This window comes from Labeo rohita, chromosome 18, assembly GCF_022985175.1.
Source record: "Labeo rohita strain BAU-BD-2019 chromosome 18, IGBB_LRoh.1.0, whole genome shotgun sequence".
In the NCBI taxonomy this organism is placed as follows: domain Eukaryota; kingdom Metazoa; phylum Chordata; class Actinopteri; order Cypriniformes; family Cyprinidae; genus Labeo; species Labeo rohita.
In genome coordinates, this window is record NC_066886.1 from 11,227,767 (window position 1) to 11,242,846 (window position 15,080).

Sequence of the window (15,080 nt, forward strand, 5' to 3'; positions counted from 1 at the left end):
TGGTAGTCTGTCACTGAAAAATTACAAATATATATCAAAAATATCGTTCTCTTGTACGATACAGCATTTCTGCTAGATGGCAGTAAAGCAACACGGTAAATCTTGTACCGATGTGAACCGATGTTCTCTTCAGTGTTTTATCAGAAAATTCTGTTCATCTGTATTAAATCACACATGCCCTATGATGTCACGATGTACAACATAATCAAGAAGAAGAAGACAAACAACACATTTTACGTCCATACGTCCAGTTTATAGCTGTCAACAATAATGACGATAAGAGCATATCAATTCAAGTATCTGTTGCACTGCTTTTTTTTTTTTTTTTTTTTTTTTTTAATACCAACATTGGTTAAATTAGCTTGAATAAAACAGTAGACAGTGCATATGTTTAATTTAATTTCTATAAAATATTTTCCTCACAAGTTCTTCAGAACAATGCGTTCGCATTCCCACCCTGCTACAACAGGCGCAAATGAAATGTATGAAACGCAAGTGTGTTACTTTCACTGCTGTTCTTCCCTTTCTTTTAAACCTCTTTTCGATGGTGGCACGGCTCAGAAGAGAGACTAGCTCATGGAAATGTAATGACAGATGTGGACACGGGCGGAGTTCAGAGCTGTGAAAACTACACAACTGTTGGCTCCACTATTGAGTCTGTTCGCGCTTTAACCACAGCGAAGCGCTTTCTTCTTAAACGGCGTTTACCTTCTAATATATCATACACTGGCACCTTTTTTGCTGGATAATGCCAACAAACCATCTTTCTGAAACGCAGAGTTGCTGCCACCAGCACTAGAAATAACGACAGAAGACGCTGAGGGGAAAGTAGGCTGCGTATTGCGCGAAAGCTTCGAAAGGTGAGTTATTATTGAGTTATACAGTGACTTCATGAAGTAATCACTCCCATTCACAAACATGCAGGGTTTGTTACATGTTAACGTCTGAAAGGAAGTAACATTAGCATAAAGAGTTCCGGCGTGGACGATTAAGAAAACAACAAACTGAGCCAAAACAATTCTGCGTTAACCAAAGCATCACAACAAGCAACGAGACCTCTGGACGTTTTAAGATAATTGCGTCATATAATCGTGTTTAAAATGATACAAATGAGAAATCTTTTATAAATACACTTGCCCTACGTGCTAAGTTTTTAGATATGTCATCAATAAAGGATGAATTCAGGTTAAAAGGACCATCCATTCAATGTCAAGAACTCGTCCTGTTTACCTGAATGTTGTGTAAACTAAAAATTGTGGATTTAATAAATTAAAAACTGTCAAGTGGTGTAACTAAGCATAAAGTGCTACTTTTCCTGCACCTTGAAGACATGTTGGTATATATGCATTTTTAAAATGCTAATCATTTTTTTTTAAACAAACTTGGTGGTTTGTTTTAAAGAAATAATAATAAAACTACCTATGCATTTAGATTTTATTCTAAATCTCTGAAAAACTACACCACCTATTTTTGACTTCATGCTTGACAAAAAATATCAATGCAAGCACATTAAAAATGTGCTTATCATAAAAGGGAGGTGTGAATTGTATTGTGATTTCATTTTAAAGTAATTCTGAATATAGATCAAGGCAAAAAGTCATTCCGCGTTCATTGACCCACTTGTTTTTTTTTGCAGTTGGACAATATTTAACTGCACGTAAACCACCACAACGTCCATTCATGTTGTTTTACAGTCAGCCATTATAAACTTTTCAACACTGTATGTCTCAACACCTTATCATAGAGTCAACAGGATGTTGCGCTTTGTAATATTTGAGTGAAAATGTGGTTTGACGCTTGAGCAAAAAAGTGATGCTTAAACTGCAGCATTGAGATGCATAGGTGTTTGAATAGTGGTCACATTGTGGACTTTTTAAAAATATTTTCTTGATTTTCAGTAGTTGAGCACATAACCCAGCTAACTAGAGTTAAACAAATTATTCACGAAAAACATCAGACTTGCTGTTAATATTAACAGCAGAGTATATACTGCACCGTTTGACATTAAAAAGCAAATTAAAGTGTGAATTGATATCAGATGCTTTAAATCTTGCTCTTTGCTGCTAGTTTGAACACTTTTTAATTGTACCATGGAGATAAAGCACAACAGTATGACGGGGAAATGATGTAATTATGTCGCAATTGTTAAAGTCCCTTAAATGGAAAGTCTCTAGATGTTTGATTTTTGGTGGTTTATGTTCTTGTGTTTATGCACACAAACACAGGACGTCAAATAAAATCATTATTATTTTGGAAAAAAATTATTTTAGCAGTAGTCATCTTTTTTAGCATTTGGCTTATTGTTGCATGCAAAAAAAAAACAAAAATATATATATATATATATATATATATATAGTATAAATGTTTATGCTGTTTTTTATGGTACGACAATGAAATATGGCTGCAATTTTTTTATGACTACATCATTGCATGTAACAATACTATCATTTCAATGGTTAATAAGATCATAACAGTATACTCCATATTTGATTACAGCCATCCACTTGTTTTCCACTCACTAATGTGTAGCTATGTGCTATCTGGCAATGAACCTTGGAGATAAGTAATGAAGTGCTGAGTTGATGATCACTTAGGTTAAGTCTTGTCGGATACGTGTTGCCATTTTGACCTCAAAATGGGCGGGATAAGACACTGAATGATTTTATGGACATATTCCCAAACAACGATTAAACTAGGAAGCAAGGTTAGGTGGAGGATTACTCATTTGTGGAGTGTGTTTTGACATTGCATGAATTACACGTGTCTCATCTGGGTGTGCGTGTTCTTGAGTAAGATTTAAGCGTACACTTTTGAGACTGTGTATCCTGTTTTCCATGACATCACAGTCGTGTGGAATATGTGATTATTCTGGGAATGGTTAGCAACACCGCTGCACTATATAATGCTTATTTAGATACAGAGTTCAGTTAGAATCCGAACAATCCTAGAGGTTACAAAGATGCCGTTTTGGGATGGAAACTCGGGTGAGTTTTCGTCTAATTTAGTAACTGATCAGAAAACATTTCTGTCATTTATAATTTAGTGTAACAAGTTTGTCCAAAATTATTATTTTTTGGCCCTAATTTTCTCAGAATCAAACTTTGAGGTTACAGTGAGGCATTTACAATGTAAATGGATGGGGTAGAGTTTTGTAAGATGAAATGTGAATCTTATAAATGCAGAAAAACACATACATTAATTCTTCCGTCAAAATTTGTGTATTGTTTAAGTTTAAATCACCAAAGTCCTTTTAAATTTAATGGCTTTGTTATGTAAGAGGCACTATGAAATCTGTTTTAATTTTTCTGGTTTCTGTTTTTTTTTTTTCCTTTTATATTTTAATGGTTAAATTAAAAATATTAATAAAAAATGTCTGCTTAATCAAAAACATGTCTGCTTAGTTTAAATCATGAAACATTTGAACACAATTGAACAAAGTTGAACAGGAATTTAGTGAAAGTTTAAAAAAAATGACATTTTAAAGCCCTATGAAATTTCATTTTTAAAGCCCTATGTTTTATTTCATTTTAATGGTTTCATTAAATTTTAATAAACAAAAGCATGTCTAATTAATTGATTTTATAAAAGAATTAATTTCTTCTTATTTTATTTTTTCTTTTTTTTTTCTCCGGAAATACTGTGTTGTGTGTTTATTTTTCTGGTAAAAAATTCTTACTTTTCTAGTAAATATTCCTTAAAAAATAATGTTTAATTTTATTATTATTAGTAGTAGTAGTATTACATTAAATCATACATTTCTGTCACAGTTTCTTCAAGTTAAACCCAACTTTTATTTTGACGGGTTGCTGTAAAGACCTTTAAGTTTCTGTTTGTATATGATATGAGGATAGTTTTTCTCAAAAGAAGTGGTAAAATGCTCATGAAGTGACTTTCAGAGCAGTTCTAGAGATTATGTTTGCGCGTTCATGTGTTCATATATTAATGCGGCTGAGGCTAAAAACACAGAGACACGCAGAGCATGCAAGATTCAAGGTTTGCGCTTTATATTCACAGACACTAGTCTATATCGCGTTTTGATGTAAGTGTACTGACCTACTTTTGATTTATTCATCCCACACTGGGCAATTTCCGTGACTTCATACAGCTAATTCCATTTTTATAAAAGGATTCTGCGATTCCGTGTACATTTTCCACATCGCGGAAATCATAGAGCCCTAGTTATACCATGGTGACAAAGTCAAAATGAATATAACTTTACATAGAAAAGGTTAGTAAGCTAAATTTCACACTATAATAATATTTACACATATTGTTTGTTATTGTGTTAAACAGTATTTTAATATTTAAGAATTTACCCTATTTACTTCCACTGTACAGCAAGTACCTCACTGTAACCCAGATTTTTAAAAGTTGACAAGTTGACATCAGTACCACTGGAAATTATACACAGTTCCTAATCGGATTGACTCCGATTGACTTCCTCTTGTTTACATGATAAGTTGTAATGCTAATGATGATGCATTGTGATTCTGTGAAGTCATTTTCCATCATGCTTTGTCTATGGTGGTCACAGCCTAATTGTGGTTTGTGACATTAACACAGAAAGAGATAGTGGTACATCAGTATCTAAGCAACAAGAGCCCTCGCTGTATTCCTCATGTCCTGGTGTGACGCTCATGTTCTGTGTGCGCGCGTGTGTCTACGGGCTCTGATGCGTGTGGAAATCATAGGTTGTTTACATGTTTCTGAGGATGAGTTAGTCAGGGGACCATGAACCCAAGCATCCCAGTCTCACACATGTGGCCCAGTCATTTTTGTGAGAAAAGGTCAAACAATGATGTACAGTATAAGTCATTTCTTGACAAGGTTCCAGTTTAAAATGTGTGCTAATAATAAATAAATATGCCTTTTGTCTGTTTTACCTTTTCAGATTGTCCTTTTTATAACCTTGCAAAGCCTGACATATGAAATAAGTCTAAAAATCTGTTTTTTTTGCAGGGATAGTTCACCTAAAAATGAAAATTCTGTTACTGATTACTCACTCTCATGTCGTTCCAAACCTGTAAGACCTTCGTTAATCTTTAAAACACAAATTAAGATATTTTTGATCAAATCCGAGAGCTTCCTGACCTTGCAAAGAAAGAAACACAACTACTAAAATTAAGGTTGAGCCACTGATGTCACATTGACTGTTTTAATGATGTTCTCACTACCTTTCGGGGCCTTGAACTTGTTAGTTGCATTGCTGTCTATGCAGGTTTTTTACTGAATGAGTAATACTTTGCAAATGAGTATATTTGCAAAGTATAACTGAGAAGTTATACTGAGAATTTAACAACTCTTTTGTTGCCCCCAGGGTTTAGGAGAGGAGGTACTCCCTTCTCCATGGCCTATACTCTGGCCTCGGGCCCCGACGCGGGTCCTGCCATTGGGCCCCAGCACTGCGTCACAAAGGTAGAGCTCTCCGTCTGTGGCTCCAACCTGCTGGACCGCGACGTGGCGTCCAAGTCTGACCCCTTCTGTGTTCTTTTCCATGATGTGGATGGCAACTGGGTGGAGGTGAGAAGTGATAAAAAGTGTTCACTTTCCACCTTACCTTCACAGATTAGTGGAGTTATTGCGGATAACACAGGTTAGTGATAGTTAGAGATAAAATGGAGAAAGCAGATTGAAGATGGAATTGGGATTGTAAGAAAACAGATCTTTGAGGATAAAAAAGCACAAGCTGCAAACATAGAAAGCTAAAATAGCTGGCATGTAGGAAGCAAAATCTGAGGAAAACAGGTTTTAATCTCTTTGTACGCCGAATAAAAAAATGAACCGAGGATCAAAATAGGTTGCGGTGCGAGCACACACGTGTCTGTACAGTCTCTATGGGACTGTGCCCTCACCGGTCCAATCATCACAGGCCAGTGCTGCTGGTCAGTAGGGCAAGCCGGCACATGAAATCACTCTTCCACAGCACACTGTAACCATGGAAACACCAAGGGACAAACAAAGGAATGTGTTCGTAGTATAAAAATGCATGGTTAAATGCATTTTAGAACATGATGTGTTTAGGAATTCAGAACGCTCAGATTCTGCTCAAGCTCGTATTCATGTTCTTATGATCTTACACCAGTATGGTAGTGATTGTGGGTAATGCAAAGTAATTTCATTCTCATTACTGTAATTGTTAATAATGTATTAAATATATTTTTGTGTATCCATGGTTTTCTTCAACATGGAAGTAAGTCCATGAATGAGACTTCCAGTTCATGTTCCGCTATAGGGAAATAACAAAAAGAATAACATTGTGCAGTAAATGGTAAAACTATTTGCACTTCAAACCAGTGTTCATAATTAAGATAATGCATTAAACTAATATGTTAAGACACAACAATTTACAATATCAAACAGCAGAATGAGCTGCTTTGTACAGCTAAAAATAGCTGGATGCGGATGAGACAGGAAGTCAGAGCCATAAAATTTAGAAATGGCCGCGCCTGTTCTTACGGTAAAGAAAGAGGTGTATAAAGATTTACTGTTGTGATACCTTTCATTTGTGATACCTTGAAGTTATGCTTTTTTCATAATTTATTTCACTAATATTTTATTACTTTATTACAGTAATAAGAATATATTGAGCAACAGACATTACAAATTAGAAAAGGACAAAAAAAAAACTACAAATGATGTGTTCAGTGGTACTGTAATTGTACGGTAACATTTATGCATTTAACAACCCAAGTTGTTGAGCTGACAAAATGCCCCCCCCCAAAAAAAAAAAAAAAAAACTTTAATTAAACTCCATAAAACAGTTTTAAAAATTGTTTGCGAAAAGTTGCAAAAGTTATGTCATTTTGGACCTTCATACAATGTATGGTATGTTAAACACTGTAACTGTAACTGTAACAGCTTCGTTTTCATCCATATTAAATTCAGTTTGGTGTCTAACCTGACAGGAATTTATAAAACTTTATGAATTTGTGCCATAAAGATAATGCTACAATGCGAAATAATCATTATTTTCCTAATAATATGCTTTATTTTTTAAACAAAAAAAAAATTCTGATTTATTTACTCTAGATTTGATTTTACGGCAAGATGTGACTTATAATATTACTAAGTTAATATGCCAGCGTGGTATGTTAAGCTATCTATTAGCTTAAAGGAGACATTGAATGAAAAATTCACTTGTTTGCATGGTGTTGACATATAAATGTCTTAGCAGTTTGTGTACACAATCACCCTACAATGATAAAAATCCATTATTATATGAATGAGACTTCCAGTTCATGTTCCGCTATAGGGAAATAACAAAAAGAATAACATTGTGCAGTAAATGGTAAAACTATTTGCACTTCAAACCAGTGTTCATAATTAAGATAATGCATTAAACTAATATGTTAAGACACAACAATTTACAATATCAAACAGCAGAATGAGCTGCTTTGTACAGCTAAAAATAGCTGGATGCGGATGAGACAGGAAGTCAGACCCATAAAATTTAGAAATGGCCGCGCCTGTTCTTACAGTAAAGAAAGAGGTGTATAAAGATTTACTGTTGTGATACCTTTCATTTGTGATTTGTTGAAGTTATGCTTTTTTCATAATTTATTTCACTAATATTTTATTACTTTATTACAGTAATAAGAATATATTGAGCAACAGACATTACAAATTAGAAAAGGACAAAAAAAAAAAAAAAAAACTACAAATGATGTGTTCAGTGGTACTGTAATCATTATTTATATCTGTAATAATCATTATTTTCCTAATAATATGCTTTATTTTTTAAACAAAAAAAAAATTCTGATTTATTTACTCTAGATTTGATTTTACGGCAAGATGTGACTTATAATATTACTAAGTTAATATGCCAGCGTGGTATGTTAAGCTATCTATTAGCTTAAAGGAGACATTGGATGAAAAATTCACTTGTTTGCATGGTGTTGACATATAAATGTCTTAGCAGTTTGTGTACACAATCACCCTACAATGATAAAAATCCATTCACTCATTTTTTTTGAATTCCCAAAAAACCTAAACAGTCTCAATTATCAAGTCGTTTTGATTTTATGAACAGTATGATGTCATACTGCTCAGGCCCCACCCACAACCACTGATGGACTATCCTATATTCGTATATTCCCGCCCTCAGCCAGTACGCTGTCCGCCATTTTCTCCACACTCGAGCGGCTGTGATGAAAACAATGTCGTGTAAGCAATGCAGGTGTTTTGTAATTGTATGTAAAAGTGAACATAAGAGTTTTCATTTTCTCCCACATCAGAGCCACTGAGGACGCAGTGGATTAGTTTTGTTTTCGATGGTAACATGCCACCGAATAAACAAAAAACGGGTGGAGTGAGCAGTAGCTCATTATCATTTAAAGAGACATGCACTGAAACGGCTCGCTGTGAACAGAGCTGTTTTTGACAAGGTAAAAAGGGTGTTGTTTCACATGACCATTGAGGAATTTTAACTAAAGTATTCAGCATACGTTTCATAAAGACCCTACAGAATCAACTTGTGGAAAACGAGCATCTTATGTCCCCTTTAACTTTTACATTCACTTTTTATTTTATTTGCTAAAGTTATTTTGCATTTACTTTGTATTACACTACTGAAAGACAAATGAGTGCAGGAAGTTGCACCATGAGTGCTGTAAATCCTGTTAATCACGTCCTCTGTTTGTATCTAATTTCAGCTGGCTCGAACAGAGACTGCTGTGAACAACCTGAATCCAGTATTTGGTGTGAAATTCCAAGTAGATTACCACTTTGAAGAGGTTCAGAAGCTGAAGTTTGCCATGTTTGATGAGGACAAATGCAGCTCCCAACTTTACGAACACGACTTTCTGGGCGAGTTCACCTGCACGCTGGGAGTGGTACAGTAGCATTTTTATATTTTACTTGCTTTCAGATCAATTGGCTGTATGCTTTTTCGCATCACTGTAATTAGATAATCTTAAGTAATTAACACTTTTATTATCTTAGTTATGATAAATTAGCTGTCCGTATCACCTCCACTCGTGCATTTAAAGGGCCATCTGTTCTGTTTCAGATTGTGTCAAATAAGAAGCTACATCGACCACTGATTCTGGCTAATGGCAAGCCAGCAGGGAAGGGGGCCATCACAGTAAGACACAACATAATACACTATAACAGACATATGCATTGATGGATGTACTAGAGCATCATGATATGCCCCGCTTGGTCTAGATAACAGCCCAGGAGTTATCAGACAACAGAATAATCACCCTAACCATGTGTGGGAGGAAGCTGGATAAAAAGGTGAGTTAAGAGGTTGTGAAAACCATTCAAGCATTTTCAAAAGCGCTTAGTGATAGAGAATGATGTTTTTGTTTGTGCCTGTTTTTCAGGACTTTTTTGGCAAATCAGATCCCTATTTAGAATTCCACAAACAAGGGGATGATGGGAAATGGATGATGGTTCACAGAACAGAGGTGAGATGATAAACAGAAACTATGTTGCTGATATTCTCATGTATGTACACTTCTGTTCCTAGGGTTTTATCAGCTGTTAAGCTTGTGTTTCAGGCTGTATTCATTGATTTAATGAAGATCAGGACAGGGAATAATAACCATTTGTGTGTGTGACTTCAGGTCATTAAGAACACTTTGGATCCTGTATGGAAGCCATTCACAGTGCCTCTAATCTCACTTTGTAATGGAGATGTGGACAGAAACATCAAGGTGTGCATCTCTATCTATGTGTGCGAAGATTCCCAGTAGAATTTCGACTAGGTCATTTAATAAAAACATGAAAACATATTCATGAAATAAAAATGCCAAAAAAGGATTTGTAGCTTTACAAATTAGTTTATTATTTTAGGTGAAAAAAGATATTTGTCATTGGTAGAAATCATGCATGTTGACTGCAATTCAAAATAAGATTTTTAATAAAAAATCTAAATGCTTTATTAAAAAAATGCATCAAATTGATAATGTAAAGACTTTTATAATGCTACAAAAATTCTAAGAGAATTATAAATTCTAAAAGATTATTCCATTCTAATTATTCTGAATTCTAAAAGATTTTATTCTAAATTTAAGACTGAACCTTCTATCCAGAAAAAATATTAATCAGCACTGTTTTCAACATTGATAATAATCAAATCAACATATTAGAATGATTTTTGAGGAATCATGTGACCCTTAAGAATGGAGTAATAGCTACTGAAAAATTTGCTTTGCCTTCACATGAATAAATTACATTTTAGAGTATATAAAAATTAGTGCAATTCAAACGATTATTTGCATCAAAAATAAAAGTTTTTGTTTATATAATATATGCGTGTGTACTGTGTATATTTATCATGTATATATAAAGATACACACATACAGTGTATATTTTGAAAATATTTACATGTATTTACATGTATATATTTATAACATTCACATAATTTATATTATATATAAATATATTTAATATATAAACATAACATTTCTTAAATATATACGTGTGTGTGTATTTATATATACATAATAAATACACATACATCTATTATGTACACAAAAACGGCGATTAATCACGATTTAACATTGACCAGCTCTAATTAAAATAGAAAACAGTAGATTAAAATAATTCACTCTAATACAGTTTGATCAAATAAATGCATTCTTCTAAAGTTAAAACGTTTACATGGTAGTGTACACGTCCAATCAGGTTGCAGCTTCTTAAGATCTAAAGATTCTAAAGATGCTATTTTTCTTAAAACAAAAATTCAAACTCTTTCAAGCTAAACAAAAACTGTATCATTACTTTACTCCATCTTACACCTATTTAAGAACTACTAATAACTTAACTTTAGTTTTTTTTTACTCATATCTCATCTCCTCCTGATGACCCAGAATGAATTGTACAAGTTTATCAGCATCCATTTCCTTTAACATGTTCATACATGCCACAAATCACGTTAAACATGTGATGTCACAGGTGCTGTGCTACGATTACGACAACGACGGAGGTCACGACTTCATCGGCGAGTTTCAGACGAGCGTTAACAAGATGAGCGAAGCACAGAACGGAGTGGAGGTGGGCTTGCCTTCAATTAACACTGTAGAGATTCATAATTTCCAGAAACTAGGAACTAAATGCGTGAAGTAAAGCTTGGCTCACACTAATGCCTGCCACTCTTGCGCCAGAATACTATGTGAGTACTAGCTATGCCTCATTATCTGGCATAATGAAGCCGAGAATTAGTGAGTGAGAGAGGGAGAGAGACAGAGAGAGAAAGAGAAAAGAGGTGGGAGGGAGAAACGGAGAGAGAGTAACTGGCTCTTTTGAGATGCAAATCGCTCTTATTTTACCGCTGCCTTGTTTACCAGAACAGGCATTGTGTGTCGCCAGTCACACTTAGGCAGAACATGTGTCAATGTTCGTCTGCTGAAAGAGTTAGTGTACTAATAAACACCCTTTCGCTCCTTTTCAGGTGCTGACATTCTGTTGCACAGCCTTAGCTAGGAGATAGGATGTATTTGTGTCATGTTGTAAATGAATGTTCTGTGTTCACATTTCACTCCAATGCTCACACTAGAATGCACAGATGATGCTGATGCTTGTATCTTTTTATATTTGCTTAAAGGCATAGCTCACCCAAAAATGAAAATTCTGTCATTAATTACTCACCCTCATGTTGTTCCAAACCCGTAAGACCTTCGCTCATCTTCTGAACACAAATTAATATATTTTTGATGAAATCTGATAGCTTTCTGACCCAGCATAGACAGCAAAACTACTACTACGTTCAGGCCCAAAAAGGTAGTAAGGACATCATTAAAATAGTGTCCTTAAAATGTGACATCAGTGGCTTAACTGTAATTTTATGAAGTTACGAAAATACTTTTTGTGTGGAAAGAAAACAAAAATAGTGACTTTATTCAATTATTATTATAAAAATGTAATTCATTGGACAATAACACAGTGTTCTCTGTTTACAGGTTGAGTTTGAATGCATTAATCCTAAAAAACAGAAGAAAAAGAGCTACAAAAACTCTGGGGTCATAATATTGAAGTCATGCAAGGTAAGGAAATAAAACAGAAAATGGTGACGCATTTGCAACAAAACACAGTGTTAAATACGTTCTGTATACACATTAAAGCACCTTCCATGTTCTGGGCTTATTTAATTAAATTTATATTACAAATAAAAGGCTTTTAATTGTGGCTTCGCTGTAAGGACAGATTATTTTAATAGTGCTAAATCCCTTTTAAATAGCGTGTATTAATATCAGCACAAACACCTGTCACTCCTGCACCGTCACCATTTAATCACCTCTACTGATGGATTTAAGCATTAAAAACAACATGACTCGGTTATTCTCACTGAATCTCACATTAACAACCATTTTACAATTTTTAGCTTGGTGGAATATGAAAAGGTGGTTTTGTGATCTGTCTGTGTGAATATAAAATGTTGTTCCTTTGTTAGATTGCGAGAGACTACTCCTTTCTGGACTACATTCTGGGCGGCTGTCAGCTCATGTTTACTGTGAGTATGATAACGTCACCTCTTGAATTGAATCTCTGTTTTTTTTGTCAGTAATTTGAGGGTAGGAGGGTTCGTGCATGCAAAATGCAAAAACATCATTTGTATGCAGATGATTTTGAAATATATTCTGTCACTGAGAAAGATTTGTGAAACCCACAATGACAGAATTCAATCAAGCTGGGTTTAAAACATCAGATTTGAATGGGTTACCTCATTGAATATTGCGCGGATTATGGTTAAAGTCAAATTTGTTCAATCCGCTACTCTAAAAGCTTTCTTTCCGTACGCTGTCCAGTTGAGCAGGCTCTATATATGGTTCCTTTATGTGACTCAATTGCCTTCACCAGTGTGATTGGTAAGAAATGATACAGAAAGTGAGTGAAATTCACAGGTTGCTATAGTTACAGTGTGCTGCAGTGTAGAGGTCCATGTCTCTCATTTGAAACTAAAGACAGAGAGACACAGGGATGCAAAAAAGAGAGAGGGAGAGAGCAAGAGAATCTGTGTGAACAAAGGAAAGCAATTTTGGTATCTTGTTTGCATGATGCCACCTTATGATGCATGCATGTTTGTTGCCAGCTGATGAAGGATTCATTTATCCAAAAATAGCATTTATTAATTCTCATGTTGTTCTAAATCTGTTTTTTGTCTTTTGCAACAAACACAAAAGAAGACATTTTGAAGATTGTTGTCCATGCTCTTTTCTATTCAGTTGCAGTAAACAGGAACTGGTCATTTTTGATTTGAAAAGGAAGCCTATGAATCATAAAAGTATCCTAACAGTGGTCCGTATGACCGTTATTCTCTTCTGACGTTTTCTTAGCTCACTCAACCTTCAAGTGAGTTGTTAACTGCTGTGAGTGGATAATTGAGTCATTGAGTTGAACCGGATCAGTTTGATTCATGAATGAATCATTCAGAATTATTCAAGTTTAATGAACTGATTCACTTAAAACTTGACTCAAAAGAATTATTGATTCATTAATCTGATATCACCACTTCTCTTGAGTGAATAAATGATGTTAGAATTTTTATTTTTAGATGCTCTTTAAGCTTGAAAGTTGTTGACAGTATTTGTGAAAACACTGGAAAATATCTGAATTTCTTCAGCATGTTTTTGAACTGTAAGATTTTAATTGTTTTTATTAAAGAAGTCTCTTCTGCTCACCAAGGCTGCATTTATTTGATCCAAAGCACAGTTTGATCCAAAGCACAGTTTTTTATGTAAATATGATTTAAAATGTAATTTATTCCTGCGATTTTAAATCTGAATTTTTATCATCATTACTACAGTCACATGATGCTTCAGAAATCATTCTAATATTCTGATTTGCTGCTCAGAAAACATTTAATATTATTATTATTTTGAAAATAGCTGAGTAGAATTTTGTCAGGTTTCTTTGATGAGTAGAAAGTTTGGAAGAATGGCATTTATCTGAAATAGAAATGTTTTAGAACATTATGCATGTCTTTATTATCACTTTTGATCAAGCTTCCTTGCTAAAAAATTATTAGTATCTATAATTTCTTTCCCAAGACAAAAAATATAAATATACTGACTCCAAGCTTTTGAATGGTATAGTGTATAATTTAAGCTTTTTATTTAAGATAAATTCTGATCTTTGGATCTTTCTATTCATTAAAGAATCATGAAAAAAATGTACTCAACAGTTTTAAATATTATTATTAATAATAATAATAAATGTTTCTTGAACAGCAAATCAGCATATTAGAATGATTTCTAAGGTTTGTGTGATACTGAAGACTGGAGTAATGATGCTGAAAATTTAGCTTTGATCACATGAATAAACTATATTTTAAACTATATAGAAAGCAGATATTTTAAATAGTAAAAATATTTCAAAATATTACTGCTTTTGTCGTGTGCTGGTAGCTCTTCTTCTTCTAGTATCTTCTTCAGCTGTGATCTCAGTTCTCAGTCTTCATGCATCTTCAGTACAGCTGTTTACCAAATGCTCACAGCATCTTTATAAAGCCAGTCGAGCTCAGGGTTCAACAGTGGGCAAACAGACTCATGAATGCAGCATTCAAAAGAGATGCTTTCTCTTTATATTGAATGGGCTTTTAGGATTTTTCATCACTGTAGCAAAGGACATTGCAAACGTCTGGAGAAGAGAATGGGGCAAGGTCTGTAGGTTATTTCATTTTAAGTTAAAAACCCTTGTGTTATCTCCATTTAAACTGTACTTCTTAAAGAAACAGTTCACATGAAAATGAATATTCTGTCATCATTTATAGTGCCATGGTGGAGGATTAGTGGATTATTGGTTCAACAGAAAAATGACGATGACAGAATTTTAATTTATAGCTAAACTCTCTTTAATACAGTGTGAGGGCCGTAGTGTATATTCCATGAATACATATTTATCTACTGCAGAGCAGATACTCTCATTAAGAAACAGTTGTAACAACCACTCCAGAGAAAATATAGTAGACATCACTTCGGTTTATACTCATGCGCTAAACTTCACAGCTCGGTCACCCGGAGGCCATGACGGGCAATGTGAGGATGACTACAATAAAGGGCACCCTCATTCTGTCACCTCCTATTCCCCTCGTCCCATCATTTCCACCCTCTTCCCTTTCCTTCCCCATCATTAAT

The 15,080-nt window shown here is 34.3% G+C and overlaps 1 protein-coding gene across 2 annotated transcripts in view; it reads left to right on the plus strand.

Annotated features, from left to right (window-relative positions):
* Nucleotides 1–459: 459 nt before the first annotated feature.
* cpne2 (copine II) overlaps nt 460–15,080 on the plus strand; it is a 31,175-nt gene continuing 16,554 nt past the window's right edge. Inside the window, exons 1-10 of one of the 2 annotated variants that reach the window (XM_051134895.1) lie at nt 460–860; nt 5,318–5,520; nt 8,652–8,831; nt 9,008–9,082; nt 9,166–9,237; nt 9,327–9,410; nt 9,570–9,659; nt 10,903–11,001; nt 11,907–11,990; nt 12,398–12,457. In XM_051134895.1, coding sequence (XP_050990852.1) covers nt 5,347–5,520; nt 8,652–8,831; nt 9,008–9,082; nt 9,166–9,237; nt 9,327–9,410; nt 9,570–9,659; nt 10,903–11,001; nt 11,907–11,990; nt 12,398–12,457 — 918 coding nt within the window. In that variant the 5' untranslated portion in view covers nt 460–860; nt 5,318–5,346. Of the gene's footprint in view, nt 861–2,862; nt 2,985–5,317; nt 5,521–8,651; nt 8,832–9,007; nt 9,083–9,165; nt 9,238–9,326; nt 9,411–9,569; nt 9,660–10,902; nt 11,002–11,906; nt 11,991–12,397; nt 12,458–15,080 lie in introns of those variants that run through there. The other variant, XM_051134894.1, reaches the window with a different exon arrangement.